The sequence below is a fragment of the Elephantulus edwardii genome, unplaced genomic scaffold, assembly GCF_000299155.1.
Source record: "Elephantulus edwardii isolate Elephantulus edwardi_28Jun2011 unplaced genomic scaffold, EleEdw1.0 scaffold00122, whole genome shotgun sequence".
NCBI classification, from domain to species: Eukaryota; Metazoa; Chordata; class Mammalia; order Macroscelidea; family Macroscelididae; genus Elephantulus; species Elephantulus edwardii.
This window is the reverse complement of record NW_006399872.1, coordinates 9,117,702-9,132,795: the sequence shown is the minus strand read 5'-3', so window position 1 is coordinate 9,132,795 and position 15,094 is coordinate 9,117,702. Positions and strand designations below refer to the sequence as shown.

Below are 15,094 nucleotides of genomic sequence, written 5' to 3'. Positions count from 1 at the left end.
GCTTGGGAGGGTGGAGGGACAGCGCAGGAGGGGAAGACCCTCTATGAGATGGATTGATTCGGTGACTGGGGTAATCGGGATGGGTGTGTCAGAGGCAGTGTCGTTGGCGCAGGATAGAGCAGGGTTTAGGGCTGTTGTGCATAGGGTCGCTATGAGTCGGAAACGACTCAAAGGCACATAACAACAACAACATTACCCCATGAATGAGTCAATCAAGCTCATCCAGGGTCTTCCTCTCTTGTATTGTCCCTCCACCCTTCCATGCATGATGTCCCTGTCCAAGGACTGATCCCTCCTGATAACATGCCCAAAGTATGTCAGAAAGTGCTTTAAAATCCTTGCCTCCAAGGAGTGGCCTGGCTTCACGACAGAACTGTTTATTTTCTTAAGCAGTTCATGGTATATCCAATTCTCTTCTCCAGCACAACTCAAAGGCATTGATTCTTCTTCTATCAACTTTAGTCATTGTCCAGAAAGGTGGAGAATGACTAAGGATGACATCATAATGAATAGGACTAAAAGAGCTCCAAAACAATGACCGAAAGTCTCTATCGTTGTGACAACAGCTGAGAAGTTGTACTGCCTGAAGACTTGTATCCTGTTTCCAATCTGAATTGTAACCTGTTAACATGTCTAATAAATCCCATAATCGTGAGTATTATCTGTGAGTTTTGTGTGGCCACTGGAATGCTGACCTACTAGTAGACAAAAGAGCCATGGGGGGAAGTTTGTGTTAGAAATGGCATGTCTGACCTCACGGAATTGGTTTTGTGTTTATGATGTTAAGAGGCTATTTCTTCTTGTGGAATGAGTACAGGTCAAATGAGGCTAGCCCCTTACTGTCTACACTCTTTTTACATTACTCAAAGGGAACCCAGAATAGTTAGAAATTCATAAAGAAAAGTCTCAGAGAAGTCACATTGTACTACACTTATTTAAACAAACTTCAGTATAAAATTATGGAAAATGTCTGTTTTCTGAATTAACAGTCGAGTACATTTATTCAATAAAAGGCTCCTGAAAGAAGAGAGAAAGAAATAAAGTCAAGTAAAATTTTATTCAGATGGCATTTTAAAGAACTATAAAACACACTACCCTCCTACTTTCTGAATACGTAATACTCTGAAGTTAAATTCTTTTTCTTCTACTTACTTACTCTATGTAATCTTCAGTAGTAACTTAATCAATCTCATTTTCATTTGTAAAACTCGATTAAAAACAACAGCACCTCGTACATGGGTGTATTCAATAAACATTCCCAGAACACTTGATCATGCTAATGAGAAACCTATACTTGGACCAGGAGGCAGTTGTCAGAATAGAGCAAGGAAACACTGCATGGTTCAAAATTGGGAAGGGCGTATGCCAGGGATGTGTCCTGTCTCCATACTTTTTCAACCTATATGCAGAACAGATTATCCAGGAGGCAGGGCTGTATGAAGAGAAGTGTCATCAGGACTGGTGGAAGATTCATCAACAATCTGCATTATGCAGATGACACAACACTGCTAAATGAAACTGAGGAGGACTGAAGAGCTTGCTGCAGAAGGTTAAGGACTGCAGCCTTCAATATGGATTGAGGCTCAATGTCAAGAAGACAAAGATTCTCACCATTGGGCCAATTGGCACCATCAGGATGGATGGTGAAGAGATTGAGATTGTTCACAACTTCAGTTTGCTTGGCTCCACAGTCAACAAACACTCTTGGCATCAACAGCCAAGAAATTAAGAGGTATTGAATTGGGAAAGATTGCTGTTAGGGACCTCTCCAAAGTACTGAAGAGCAATGGTGTTACTCTGGAGACAAGTGCACTTGATACAGGCCACTGTCTTTGCAATCACTTGCTGTGAGTCAGAGTTGGACAATGACTAGGGAGGACAGAAGGAAAATTGATGTCTTTGAGCTTTGTTGTTGAAAAAGAGTACTGAATATACCAAAGACTCCTAAGAAAATGAACAGGTTTTCCTTGGAGAGGGTTAAACCAGGCTTCTCCTTGGAGGTAAAGATTCTAAAGCTTTGTCTGACATACTTTGGACATGTTACAAGGAGGGACCGGTCCTTGGAGAAGGACGTCATGCTTGGGAGGGTGGAGGGTCAGCGCAGGAGAGGACCCTCTATAGATGGATTGATTCAGTGACTGAGGTAATGATGGGTGTGTCAGAGACAGTGAGATTGGCACAGGATAGAACAGGGGTTAGGACTGTTGTACACAGGGCCACTATGAGTCGCAGGCAACTCAATGGTACATGATAACAACAACATGCTATTTTTTTTAGTCCCTGGACAGAATAAACAATAAATGTACTTGGCTGCTAAATGTAAAATTTTAGAGACATCTACCAGAGGTGATTGAGAAGCAATGCCTGGTAATTTACTTTTAGATAATCACCCATTCAAACCTTCTTGTTACATGCTGTCAAATCACCTGCAAATCATAGTGACCCTACGTACAACAGCTCTGAACCCTGCTCTATTTTGAGCCAACCTGACTGAATCTGACACATCTACCCCTATTATGCCAGTCATTGAGTCAATCCATCTCATCCACGGTCTTTCTCTCGTGTGCTGTTCCTCTATCCTCCCAAGCAGGATGTCCCTCTCCAAGGACAATTCTACTCTGACACACATGAGGTTACAAGGAGTTGGAATTTACATGATGGCAGTGGTATTTTTTGTTGTTGGGAGTGTTACCACTCGTGTTTCACATTTATTGTTAAGTGCTAACTCATAGCAACTCCATGAGCAATGGATCTGATCTGAACTTTGCCTTATCCTGTGCCATTCCCATCATCTCTGAAATATTTGAGCCCATTTTTACCTTTCATCTTGTTGAGAGTCTTCCACTCCTTTGCTGACCCTTCCACCATACCAAACATGATGTCTTTCTCCAGGGACCAGTCCCTCCTAACAACATGCCCAAGTTATGTGAGAAAAAGCTCACCATCCTTGCCTCCAAGGAGCAGCACCCTATCCAAGACCTATTTGTTTGTTCCCTTGGCAGTCCACAACATATTGAGTATTGTCCTCCAGCACCACAATTCAAAAGAATTTCAGATGCATAAAAGTAACTGAAAAGATCATGGCTTGAGTTAGATGACCTTAGTCTTTAAACTGGCATCATTGTTCCTCAATATCTTACAGAGGTCTTCAACAGATTTAACTGCTGTGTCTTTTGATTTCTTGACTATCGTCAGTTACTGTCTTGACTAGTTTTTATTTACATTGCATTGTGGAGTCAATAGTGCTATGTCACACATTCTGAGACACCTGGCCCACGTAACAGCACTGTAAAAATAAACAGCTATTCTTATTTAGTGTTAAAGAAAACACTCAAAATTAACCAGATCAAGATCACACAACTGGGGACAATATGGCAGTACCTGAAACCTGGTTTGTTCCGTCTACCTACATGCTTAATTCTGTTTCATTCTGGTATATTTCTCTGACTAAAAGAGAACAAAGGATGAATTATTCAGAGGGGAGAGATCATATGTATACAGGTCATGTGACTGGCACTTTCGTGCCTTGCCACTAACCTGTGTAGTCCTTGGGCAAGAATAATCTTTACACTTTGTTGCTTTCCTAGAAATGCAGAATCTCAGGCTGTATGAAATCAAAGTGTGCCTTTTCAACAAAATGCCCAGTTTTATATGAACACTAAAGAATACTGACCTGGGAAGTTTTTGCCATTTTCTTCAACAGAAAACAGCATGTTGCTTTCCTTTATAGAAATTAATCATCTTTTGAAAACAGGTACATTTTTTCCAAGTAATTCTTAACCTTTCACTTCTTGTTAAGGAATGTTATTAAGGAATGCTAGACAATCTTAAGCAAGTTAGTGCTTATGCACCTTTAAATTTCTTCTAAAAACCAATGCTTTTTAGGCAAAAGGTAATACTAGAAAGCAAAATCACCCTCTCCACACCGTACAGTGGCAGATGAAGGCAGGCTAAAACTATACTTCTAGTTCTGAGTACTGAGTGGTACTGACCCAAAACTCCACCTGTTTTCTTGAGTTTCACTACTTCCTGAAACTGAAATTTAATTCTTGAGCACTCCAGGAATTGAAACACTGCAACAGGAAGAAAAAGATATTAAGGTAGCAAACTTATTTCCATATTAATTAAACTATGGTGAACGATGGCAAACAATAGTAGGTCCCATCTCCCCAACTTCCAATTCTAACCAATTAACTGGTTTAACTCCGAAGAGCGGTCTGAGGGCCTAGCTTTCTCTGTACCGAGATAGAAAGCAGAAATGTACAAGATTTCAGCACGTGGGAGAGCTACGGCACCTGGTTCAATTAAAAGTTACTGTGCCGATGAAAAGCGGTACCTCTTTCCACTGGTTACCAAGGCCAGACAGGGAGACTAGTAAATTTTGTTCACCTGCTGCATGGAAGACCTCAGAATGGGAGATCTACCCTTGGACTGAAGTTACCTATAAAGCACCTCCCTCTGCACATTCCTGATTGGGTGCTTGAGAGGAGGATGTGTCAGCACGCGCTCTTACAGTCCGGGGAATTCCACTTCCTTTCCCTCCCACCAGCGTACGCATTCAGGGGCGGTGCTTCCCCGCAGCGGCCCGCCTTAACTCGAGCTGGTGCCCTATTGCATCTCGCGAGAATTTGCGGTTTAGGGGCGGGCTCCCATTAGGAAGAGCCCACAAAACTAACCCTAAGTCACTGCACAGCTCCAGCTCCAGCTCGCCAGCCACGAGGTTCTCGCGAGACCCCACTCCTCAACACCAAGTGAGGAAACAGGGGGACGCGGTCGGGAGGGGTGTGGGGATCGACCGCGCAGCTGCCGCTTCCATTACCTTCCTCCCATGGTCTCCTTCCGGTTCTCGATGCTTCTCTTAGTCTAAGGGTTTCCGCCGTTCGTCTACCCTCCCCCCTCAAGCCCATGACCCGCCTCCGGCCCCCGCCCTCCCAATCCGACCTCAGATCCGTTTAGTAGAAGGTGGTGTTCGGAAAAGGAGAAGGAAAAGGGAGTGGCACAGAGACTCTCGGCCCTGGACGTGGGAAGTAAACCGTTCCCCTTCACCCTTAAGAGTCGTCCTGTGCTCGCGACGGCGGCGTTGGCGGACTGATACGCGGCGGTGAAGAGGCAGGAGGAGGGGGGCGGGGCGGAGCGTGGCAGCTGGCAGTAGTTCCGTCAGAGCGGACATCTTGTGGCTGTGTCGTGCGCGTGAGCCCCGTAGGGCCGGGGAGGCACCAGTTGCCGCGCGGGAGGAGGCCGAGGCCGCAGCTTGAGGGAGGCCCCGGCCCCTCTGTACGCGTGGGTGTGGACGGGAAGGGAAGGGAGGCCGGCCCAGTGGCCGGTGGTTAAGAGGGAAATAGGGCTCTGGGTGGGTTGGGTGTGCAGCAGCCTGTTGGGTGGGGTGAGGTGGGCAGGCTGGAGGAGCCTGGGCCTCTCCTGTTGAAGGGGGAGAGGGAATGGGCGCGTCCTCGCGCCTAAGCCGGAGCCTCGGGCGGCGCGGGCGCGTGGTGGCGGTGGCGGGGCGGGAGCGCGCGCTGGAAGGCGGAGTGTACGGTGGCGTCAGGGGCGACGCAGAATAGCCCTCGCTGCGGGGACAGCAACACATAGCAAAGCCTCTCCCTTTATTCCCTTCCCCTCCCTGGCTGCACCTTTGAGCAGAAAACGCGAGAGGCCCGGCGTCCGTCCGGAGCCTCCCGGTTCCCCCTCCCCCCTTGCTTTTCTCTGCCCTAGTGACGCCGGCATAGCGCCGACTAGGCCCCGGCTCCTCCTCTGCCGGGCCCTGGACCCTGCCCCGCACCCACCCCTTTCTCCTACGCCTCTTCCTCTCCCACCTGGGTTTCTTCCTCTCGAGAGTACGGGAAGTCAGCCTGGTAGTCACCCCTGCACTCCTGCCGTCACCCTCGCCCCCGCTCCGGGCCGGCGCACGGCATAGAGGCTGTCCGGTGGCCCTGCCACCCCACCCACCCCGGATCGCGGCCGTTTTAAGGGACTTGGATTGATTCATCGGGGTCTTCTCCCGGGCCCGGGCGAGTGCTGATCCTGCTCCGTTTTTGCAAAAGGCGCCTGTGTCTGGCAGAGCCGGTGTGAGAAGAAGAGACAGTCTTTTCCCCTGCTGCCCGGATAATCAAGAGTTTTGGCCGGACCTTTGAGCGCACACCGACATAGTGCGGAGCCAGACGAAAAGCACAGACTATGGCGCTGAAACGGATTAATAAGGTAACCCATAGGGCTGGAAAGAAAGGGCTTGTGGGAGGGAAGGAGGGCTCAGGCCCCGAGCAGAGCGTGGGGGTGGAGAAACAGGATCCTGAAAAGACCGATCTTGGGCTCACTTCTCGGGAAAGATGGAGAACCAACTTTGCTTTAAGGGAAAATAAGGCTTCAAGCTAAGGCGCAGAGTTTGTGGCAAGTTAGGATTTAGCCTGAGTCGATTTCAGCGTGATCCGTGGACCTTGGGGGATGGGGGCGATGAAGCTGCCGCTCAAGGCGCCTGGATTTCTTTTCTCGAAGAGTCAGTCTGGTTTGAGGCACGTAATTGCCGGGAGTCGCTCTGGCAGATGTCATACGCGTGCTCCTCTTGTGCTGGAGAACTTTTCATACGTAAAATCAAGGTACTCAGGAAGCTTCCTAGAGGAAAGATGCTAGAAATCTGGGGGGGGGGGGTGTTCTGGAACTTACGGGGTGTTCCGGATGGAAGTCTCACGAGAAGAGCCAGTCGGAGACACTGCCCTGACTCTGGACAGGTTACGCTGGAATCTGCAGGGCCGGGAGGAGACGGGCTGACACAATGTTGCCACTTCCTGTGTTTGTAGTTACGGCTTTTCACCCTAAGCTGTGTATCTCTCCGGGAACTGATGTTTAAAAAAAAAAAATTAAGCTTGGGGAGTCTGGAGCAGAGTCTGGGCAGACCAGGGTTTTTGCTCCGGCCCTTTTAATACCACCTAGGGTAAGAGTGCGTTGCCACTTAATACGTGGTTTGATAGTAAATTATCGATCTTGGTTGGAAAAAAACCCTAGGCTCTGTCGAGGTCAGGGGAAGTTACCAGAGCCTCCACTTCTGGTGATTTAGTCTCATTTTCTTGCTGTAACTTCTATCCCGCATTTTAAGATGGCGGCGGCTTTAACTGGTTCAGGCTCTTTCCGGCATCTCCTTTCATAATAATATGAAATAATATTTTTCCATAAATGATAACGTTTACATCAGTTTGTGTGTTGCTGTACACTCACCCAACCCCACTTGCCTTCTTCAAGATTTACCTAAATTCAAACTTGACTGCATTTCCTTTTTTTGGAACTTGTGTATCTGATGTGTTTGGTTCTTGCACAATCGAAGAGGGTGGAGTATTTACAGCTAACTTGAAAAAAATGTCGTGGAATAAATTCATCCTTGTTAGAAACTAGGAGGCAGGGGATGGAGGCAGAGGATGTTGAAGGTTAGAAACTTTGGGTTTGACAAATTAGCTTTTAGATGGCGAAGACTTGATTTATCTACATAGACCTAGTATTTTGAGTTTATTGACAAAACTAGTTATTTGTGTTCACTCTTAGTGTGTTGATGCCTAAATCCTGAATTGTCAGTGTGGATTTATTTGTAATATGAATTGAAATCTTCATATTTTTGAGACGATGGAAAAGGAGAGGAAGAAAAACTTAAGAGTTGAGAACTAAAGTATAAATCATATTCTTTTCTGTGACTGCATCTGTTAATCAAGGCTGACTTTTGAAGGCAATCAATACATTGAAATGCATAGTTGTATTTTGTGACTTAGTTAATACAAGGAGTGTAACATTTTAGTACATTTTTTTTCTCCCCATGGGAATTAACCCATCAAAATGTGTAATAATTTTAGTTCCTTAACTTTTTATTCATATAGAACAGAGCACTTCGAAATAGGTGGGTTTTTTTCCCTTTTCTGGTCATACCTATCAGCTGTTGTGACCCCCACTTTAATGATTTAAAAGCTTAACGTAAGCAATGTAATGGTAAAGACTGAACACTGGAGTAGAAATGCTCTAGGATTCTAGCTCTGCAACTTGTCTTTATGCGTCTATAAAAAGATAATGTTTTATATGAGAAAATAAACACAAATTAAAGCCCTCCCCCCCCCCCCAAAAAAGATAATGTTTAAGCCTCGGTTGATGGGGAATGGAACATTTTCAATCCCTAGATTTATTTTGTTGATGATTAGATGGGTTAATGTAGCATGGAACAAGTGGACTGACTGACACCTTAGTTGTTATTTTAATACTCTTTTTAATCTTGATAAGCCTTTTCATGAAAGAACACTGGCTTTCTGTAAGAACTTACATATTGCCAGATTGTCTCCTGTAACTATTTTGAGGTTTATAAAATATTTGACAAAATAACATTTCACCTATTGAGGAAACAAGTGCTTATGTGAAACATCATTGGTATATGGGGGGAGGGAGGGAGAGAGAGAGAGAGTGTGTGTGTGTGTGTGTGTGTGAGTGTGTGTGAGAGAGAGAGAGACGGTGTGTGTCTTAGTTGTTGTTGCTGTCAGAATTACATTGGGAATCTTTGAAACATCGTTAGACATCCCAGTGGTTAAACTGTTGGCTGCTAACTAGAAGATTGATGGTTTGGAGCCCACTAGCTCCACAGCAGAAAGATGTGACAGCCTGCTTCCCTAAAGAGTTGAAAATCTTAAGGGGTAGTACTGCCCAGACCTGTATGGTTGCTGGATGGCAATGAGTTGGGTTTGGATTTGGCTCTAGGTCAGATGGGAATTGATAATCATTTTTCCATTACTTGTCATGCACCTATTTCTTGACATGTGAATTAATTTTAAACATTGATCTAGAACTATTTCCTCACTCCTCATAATTTTTATTTGAAAGGTATGATCTATGGAACCATTTTGAGCAAGAATAAGAAATGGTTGCTATGTAGGGGCCATAGGCAGTTTTGCTTTCATTGGTATTTTTAGCAAAAACTATACTGTATGATATGTATGAATTTGTGTGTACAGTAAAAGGATAGAATATGAAACACAGTATACCCTGAAATGTAGAGTATTTTTTAATGTGAAATTGAATACTGACAAAGTTTAAAATAATACCTCGTATTTTGAGTGCAGTGTATCAGAACGTTTAAAGCACTTATGTATTATCCTTATAGAGACAAAATCCCACTGCCAGTTGTTCCCACTCATAGCAACCCTATAGGACAGAGTGTAACTTCACTGTAGGTTTTCCAAGGCTGTAACTCTTGATGGGATCAGGCTGCTTCATGTTTCTTCTGCAGAAAAGCCAGTGGATTTAAAGTTGACACCCCAGTACTTAACCTACTGCACCACCAGAATTCCTTAACAACCCTATGAAGTAGATCTTCCTAGTATATGATTTTTGATAAAATTATTGAGGCACAGAGAGGTTAGAAAACACTCATTGTTAAATTGTGGCAGGATTGGATTAGAACAAGCTAGTCCTCATAGGGCCACTGTTCCTAACACTAATTTTGGATTTAAAAAATTTTCTTTTGCCTCTGTTGTTGACTGCGAAATCTGCTGTCTTTTGGGTACTGTTTCTGAGTCTTCAGTATTAACTCATTGAACCTTCACAACTCTGAAGATAGCTACTATAAAACTCATGGATAAGTAAAGGAGACAAAGGTTAATTCATTTGTATGTAGTAATACTGCTTTAGTAAATGGAAAAATTCAGATTCACATTACTTTTAAGAGCTATACTTTATGCTGTACTGGTATTTTGAACAATTTCAATACCTATTTTATAAAGAGTTGATTGAGTGTGACTTTGCTGCCTATGCATTTCTTTTTTATCCCACATTACATTGAAATAATTGAGATTTAGCCTTATTCTTAGGTTCTAACTTTTAAAATTTACTCTTACGTGACCCTGGAGGACATTATGCTGAGTAAAGTATTTCAGTCACAAAAGGACAAATACTGCATGGTGCCACTGTTGTAAAACAGGACTGACCTCGGGTATAGGGGGGAGACTGAGAAAGATAGGTACAGGAATGTATACTGCATTGAAACAGATGAGGGAGAAAACTGTTTTAAAGGGATATGTGATTAGGTATTTTTGTCATGAGAGTCCATAGGGAAGGCTGCATAGTGAAGGGGGGGATTGTAAAACAATGAAAGAATTTCACTTTTCTAAAAGGGTAGTGTACTAGGGGGGAGGGTTGGGAGGGGAGAAAAGTGCAACAATGAATGAATGGAAATCCAAAGTCTGTAAATTTTCATTGAAATGAATAATAAATTTTAAAAAATCATTTAAAAATATTTACCCTTACATAGTTTGGAAGTAATAATGTCATTCTACTAGATATGTATGTTCATTAAAGTTTACTATTCATCAGTGGATTCTATTTGTCATTACGTATCAGAATATTCTGAACTTAAAAATACAGGCACATATGGTCTTAACCGGATTTACTGAATCACTTTCTCAGGAACAGTTGTATTTTTAAAAAATGCTCCCTAGATAAGTTTTAGGGTGCTCCTGAGAGGCAAAGATGATAAAGCTTCATCATGCATACTTCAGGCATGTGGCCAGAAGAGACTGTACCTCTTAGAGGGACACCATACTTGGAAAGGAGGCAGAGGAGAGGATGGATTAATACAGTGACTGCTGCAGTGGGCTCACATGTATCAGGAAATGGGAGGATGGCACAGGGATAGGACAGGGATTCATATGTTCATAGGGTCGCTTGGATTGTACTTGTGTATTTGACTCAGTACCTAACATAACGTGAGTTTGAAGCTGGATAAGAACCATAGTCATTTAATCAGTACTTACTGAAATCCTACTCTTCAGCACAGTATTGTAGTCCCAGAGCGTTTAAAAAGTTGACAAATCTGTCACTACCCTTAGAGAATACTAGCTGCCAGTGGAGAAAGTAACCATATGAACACATAAATGACTTGGCTTCCAAAACCATGAATCTAATGGGGAACCATTTAAAGAAATCTAGATGAAATTGGATTACCAACGTGTCAGGTTTGCCTATTCTGTTATTTTGTGGTTTTTTGTTTGTTTGTTTGTTTTTTGGGGTTTTTTTTATGCAACTTTTTTTTAACAGCATATCCTTCCCATTTAATTACCCCCCTCCCATTCATTGTGTTTTTCTTTTCTTATTAAAGACAAACTTAAGTCATTGCCTGAGTCAGAACCAAATCTTAGCTGATTCCCCAGGTTATCAAAGGCTCTAAATTTAGAACCACCACAGAGTTGTTGCTTCTGCTTTTGCAGCAGAGCCTCCTACAGAGTATGCCACTATCACTCCCTTTTGTTCAAGACACTCTGTGTAGATGTCTTTCAGTGCTGCGTTGTGTTATTACCACAGTGACTTTTAGAATTAAAGATTCTCACAAAAAGAAACCCCATGTATATTTTTAAAAAATAACCTTTGACTGGAAATTTTTTGTTTTGTTGCAATGTTGTTATGTACCTAGAAGTTGAATTGACCCTCCAGCAGGTTTTTCAGAGGCAGAAAATTGCACAGCAGATTTGCACCTCATTCTCCTGAAAAGCAGGTGGTACATCAGACATTGTGCTTTTAAGTTGGCAGCAGAGTCCCTCAGCACTTGGCCTCCAGAGCTCCCCACTATAGTATTTCTTTTATTTCAAAATTAGGTAGTGTAATTAAAGAACAGGTACCTTTAGTGAATATCTTACTACCATTTTTTTAAAATAAGATTTATTCTCTCAGTACTGTCAGTCATGTACAAGAGGAAGAAATCAATTATTCACCAAATAGTTTCATACTTGCCTCAAATTTCTAATTTTATTTAAAACTGTTTTGAATATTATCATTTAGGAACCTTCAGTCAAATTTTCTTGGCTGAATTTATACTAAATGAAAACTTCCCAGGTCTCACTTGGTTACTTCCTTTTCATTAGGACATACCTTTTCTATGATTTAACAGTGTTATCGGTTGATAACTTTCTCCACTGCTGTTCTTCATTTTTCTCTTCTGTGTATTTGAACTCATTTGCTTTCATAGATCAAAGCATAACACCCAGGTTTTACTGTATTAACTATAAATGTTTACAAAACATAACCTAAAGATTGTTAGTCAAATCATTCTTAGTACCTTGCCTAATGAGCATGCATACTCGTCTCACTTATAATGATACTTAAATGCAAAGATCATGTTTTATCAGTGATGTAATGAGACAGATACTTAAAGCTTACAGTTTAATAAAATTGTTTTGAATTTAAAATCTTTTTGTCAAGGCCTTTCTCCTGCATTAGCTAGTGGTGCTATACATTTTGGTGGTATTTGTTGTCTACTTCTGTGCTAATTGTGTTTAAGTATGGTGTATAGAAGGAGCCCTGGTGGTAGAAATGATAAAATACTCACCTGCTAACCTAAAAGTTCCTTGGCAGTCTGCTTCCAAAAAGAGCTGAAAGTTAATAAACATAAATAATAGACTACTCTTGTTTATCTAGAGTTTGCAGAATTTTTTTTGTTGTAAAACAGTTGCATATGTGCAGTTGTTCACCTAATTGGGTAATTGCTTTTACTTAGTCTGATTATATGGGTGGTTTGTTGTGGTTTTTTTGTTTTGTTTTGTTTTGTTTTTAGGTGAGTCTTACCCTCTTTATTGATGCACTTCACTCAGTTTATTTCGCTTACCTACCTTTGTAAAGGTTTAAGAGACAAGAGTATCTTTAGAGTGTTGAAGAATTTAGAAGGATTAGTTTGTTAGTGAGGATTTGAGCTTTTGAAAGTTTTTTTCCAAAAGTGCTAACAGAAAAATGGGGTTAAACAGCCTTACTCTCTTTGTTTAATGCTATTTAAGATGAAGAATTGAGATTGGGTTAGCTAACAAATGATGGTGGAATACTTGTTAGTTACTGTACAAGGTTGGAATCCATGAACTTGACCTTTTTACTGTAATCAAGTTTTGGCAAGCCCTCTGGATGGTTAGACTAAATAAGATATATGGGGGAATTTACACATCAATAGCAGGGGTGAAATGTTTGTTTTCATAAGTACTGGGGTTCTTTTTTTATGTTGATCTGATCTAGGTCATGTTAAAAGTGAATAGTAGGATGCCTAAATCTTAATAGAGTCTAATCTAACTTGACTGAATTGTAGGCTTCATGTTCGTAAATATTTTTTGCTACCTCTTAATTGCAAGCTTTTTGAAGGCAGAGAGCAGTCCTACAACTTGAATCATATACCACTGGGCCCTTGATGTTTTGATAATCATGGCCAAGACCTTTTGTTCCACTCACCACTTCTAGTAACGTTCATCTTTTAATGAAGATGTTAGAAGCAGAAAGAAATCTTTAGTGGTATATTTGAACATTGAGGTCTGTATTTCTTAGTTTTTGTTATGTTTTACAGAAAGAGACTCTGCCTCTTACTAATGAAAAGAACACAGTTCTGCAAAATAAACTTTCGGTAGCTTTCTCTTAGTACCATAAAGGAAGATGCTTTAAAAAATAAAATGGTCTGACCCATTGCTGTTTACTCTTACGCCTCGAGTGAGAACATTCCTCAGTTTAGGGTATTTATTGGTGGCTCTTTAGAATGATTTGATTCATGAACAAATGCCGTGAATCCTGCCTCCTTTTCTACCGTGCTGCTCATTTAAGTCTTACGGAAATAAGTAGACATTTCAGGAATGTGAAATCTGTTTGCTATCCTTTTGTTTGGTCCCAAATTCCTGTTTAGTCTTACAAACTAATGAGATGAATTAGAACATGTGTTAGTTTTGAGACTCATTTATTCAGAAGAGTGAGCTCATGGTCCTTTCCCCCTCATTGGGCCTGTTTAAGCTTTTTTAATAGGATAGTAGCAACATGTTTGCCAGTGGCAGGAGAATGAAGTCTCACAATTTCCACCCATAAGAAGTTTCAAGAGTCAGGATTTTAAGGACAGATGGCCCTGAATGGGAACATTTTCCCCAGGAAACTTACCGTGGGGGAAAAGCAGTGTGTTGCCAGAAAGAACCAGTCTTTGGAAAAGGACATAATGCTTGAAAGGGTAAAGGATCAGCACAGGAGAGGAAGACCCTGGATGAAGTGTATTAACACTGTGACTGTGGCACTAAGGGCAAGTGCATCAGAGATGAGGTTGCCTCTTGATCATAGAGTCACTATGTGAGTAGTCAACTCAACAGCACATCACAACAATCTTACAGGCAGAGCAGTTTCTTAATATTCAAATTATGTGTTTTAAATGAATGTTTTCCTATGTGGTAAAGCACTTTTCTGTCATTTCACTGTACTTAGGTAATTTTTTATTTTTGTGATACTAAATGTTGTACAAGTGGTCTATCAAATGCCATAATGATTACCCATGGCTGCCAGTGTTGGATAGAGCTCAAAGATTAAGACAGGCTTGGAAGTAGGAATGACATCCACTTCCTAAAAATGGCTCTGGAAACTATGACCTTGAAGAAACAACTATAGTTCTAGAAAGGCTTTTCAGGCCTTTTTTTCTTATATATACATATGTATATATGGATGGCCCTTGTATTTAAAACCCCGTTGGGCCTGAGATCTAGTGTTATTTTTGGAGGAACATTATTCTAAATTGTGTAGCACTCCTTTGGCAGTTTGCTGCACTGAGGTAATCTGGGTTTGCTGTGATGCTGAACCTTGTGCCATTGGGGAGTCAAATGCCATAACGGCTGCCCAGGGTAGCCAGTATTCAGAGGAGCTCCCAGTTTTAAGACAGTTTTGGAATCAGGAGTGGCATCCACTTTCTAAACCACATGCCTCTGGAAACTCTACGAACTTGAAAAAACTGTGATAGCTATAGAAAGACTTCAGGCTTTTTGTTCATAGGGTTGCTGTGACTTGAGCGATGGCAATCAAAACCACAATAGATGGTTTTGTATTCATTCATAGTTTTGTCAGTAACTTGCACTTGAGTATGTTTTTCTCCTTGTCAGCTAAGTATGAAAACTTAACCTTGTTGTTGTTGTTATGTGCCGTTGAGTCGTTTGCGACTCATAGCGACCCTATGCACAACAGCCCTAAACCCTGCTCTATCTTGCGCCAACCGCACTGCCTCCGACACACCCATCCCAATTACCCCAGTCACCGAATCAATCCATCTCATAGAGGGTCTTCCCCTCCTGCGCTGTCCCTGCACCCTCCCAAG

At 42.0% G+C, this 15,094-nt stretch overlaps 1 protein-coding gene across 2 annotated transcripts in view; it reads left to right on the top strand.

Moving 5' to 3' along the window:
* The first annotated feature begins 4,714 nt into the window (after window positions 1–4,714).
* Window positions 4,715–15,094, top strand: part of LOC102873410 (ubiquitin-conjugating enzyme E2 D3-like) — a 48,526-nt gene continuing 38,146 nt past the window's right edge. Inside the window, exons 1-2 of one of the 2 annotated variants that reach the window (XM_006893094.1) lie at window positions 4,715–4,751; window positions 6,042–6,198. In XM_006893094.1, the coding sequence (XP_006893156.1) occupies window positions 6,175–6,198 (24 nt within the window). In that variant the 5' untranslated portion in view covers window positions 4,715–4,751; window positions 6,042–6,174. Of the gene's footprint in view, window positions 4,752–5,207; window positions 5,275–6,041; window positions 6,199–15,094 lie in introns of those variants that run through there. The other variant, XM_006893093.1, reaches the window with a different exon arrangement.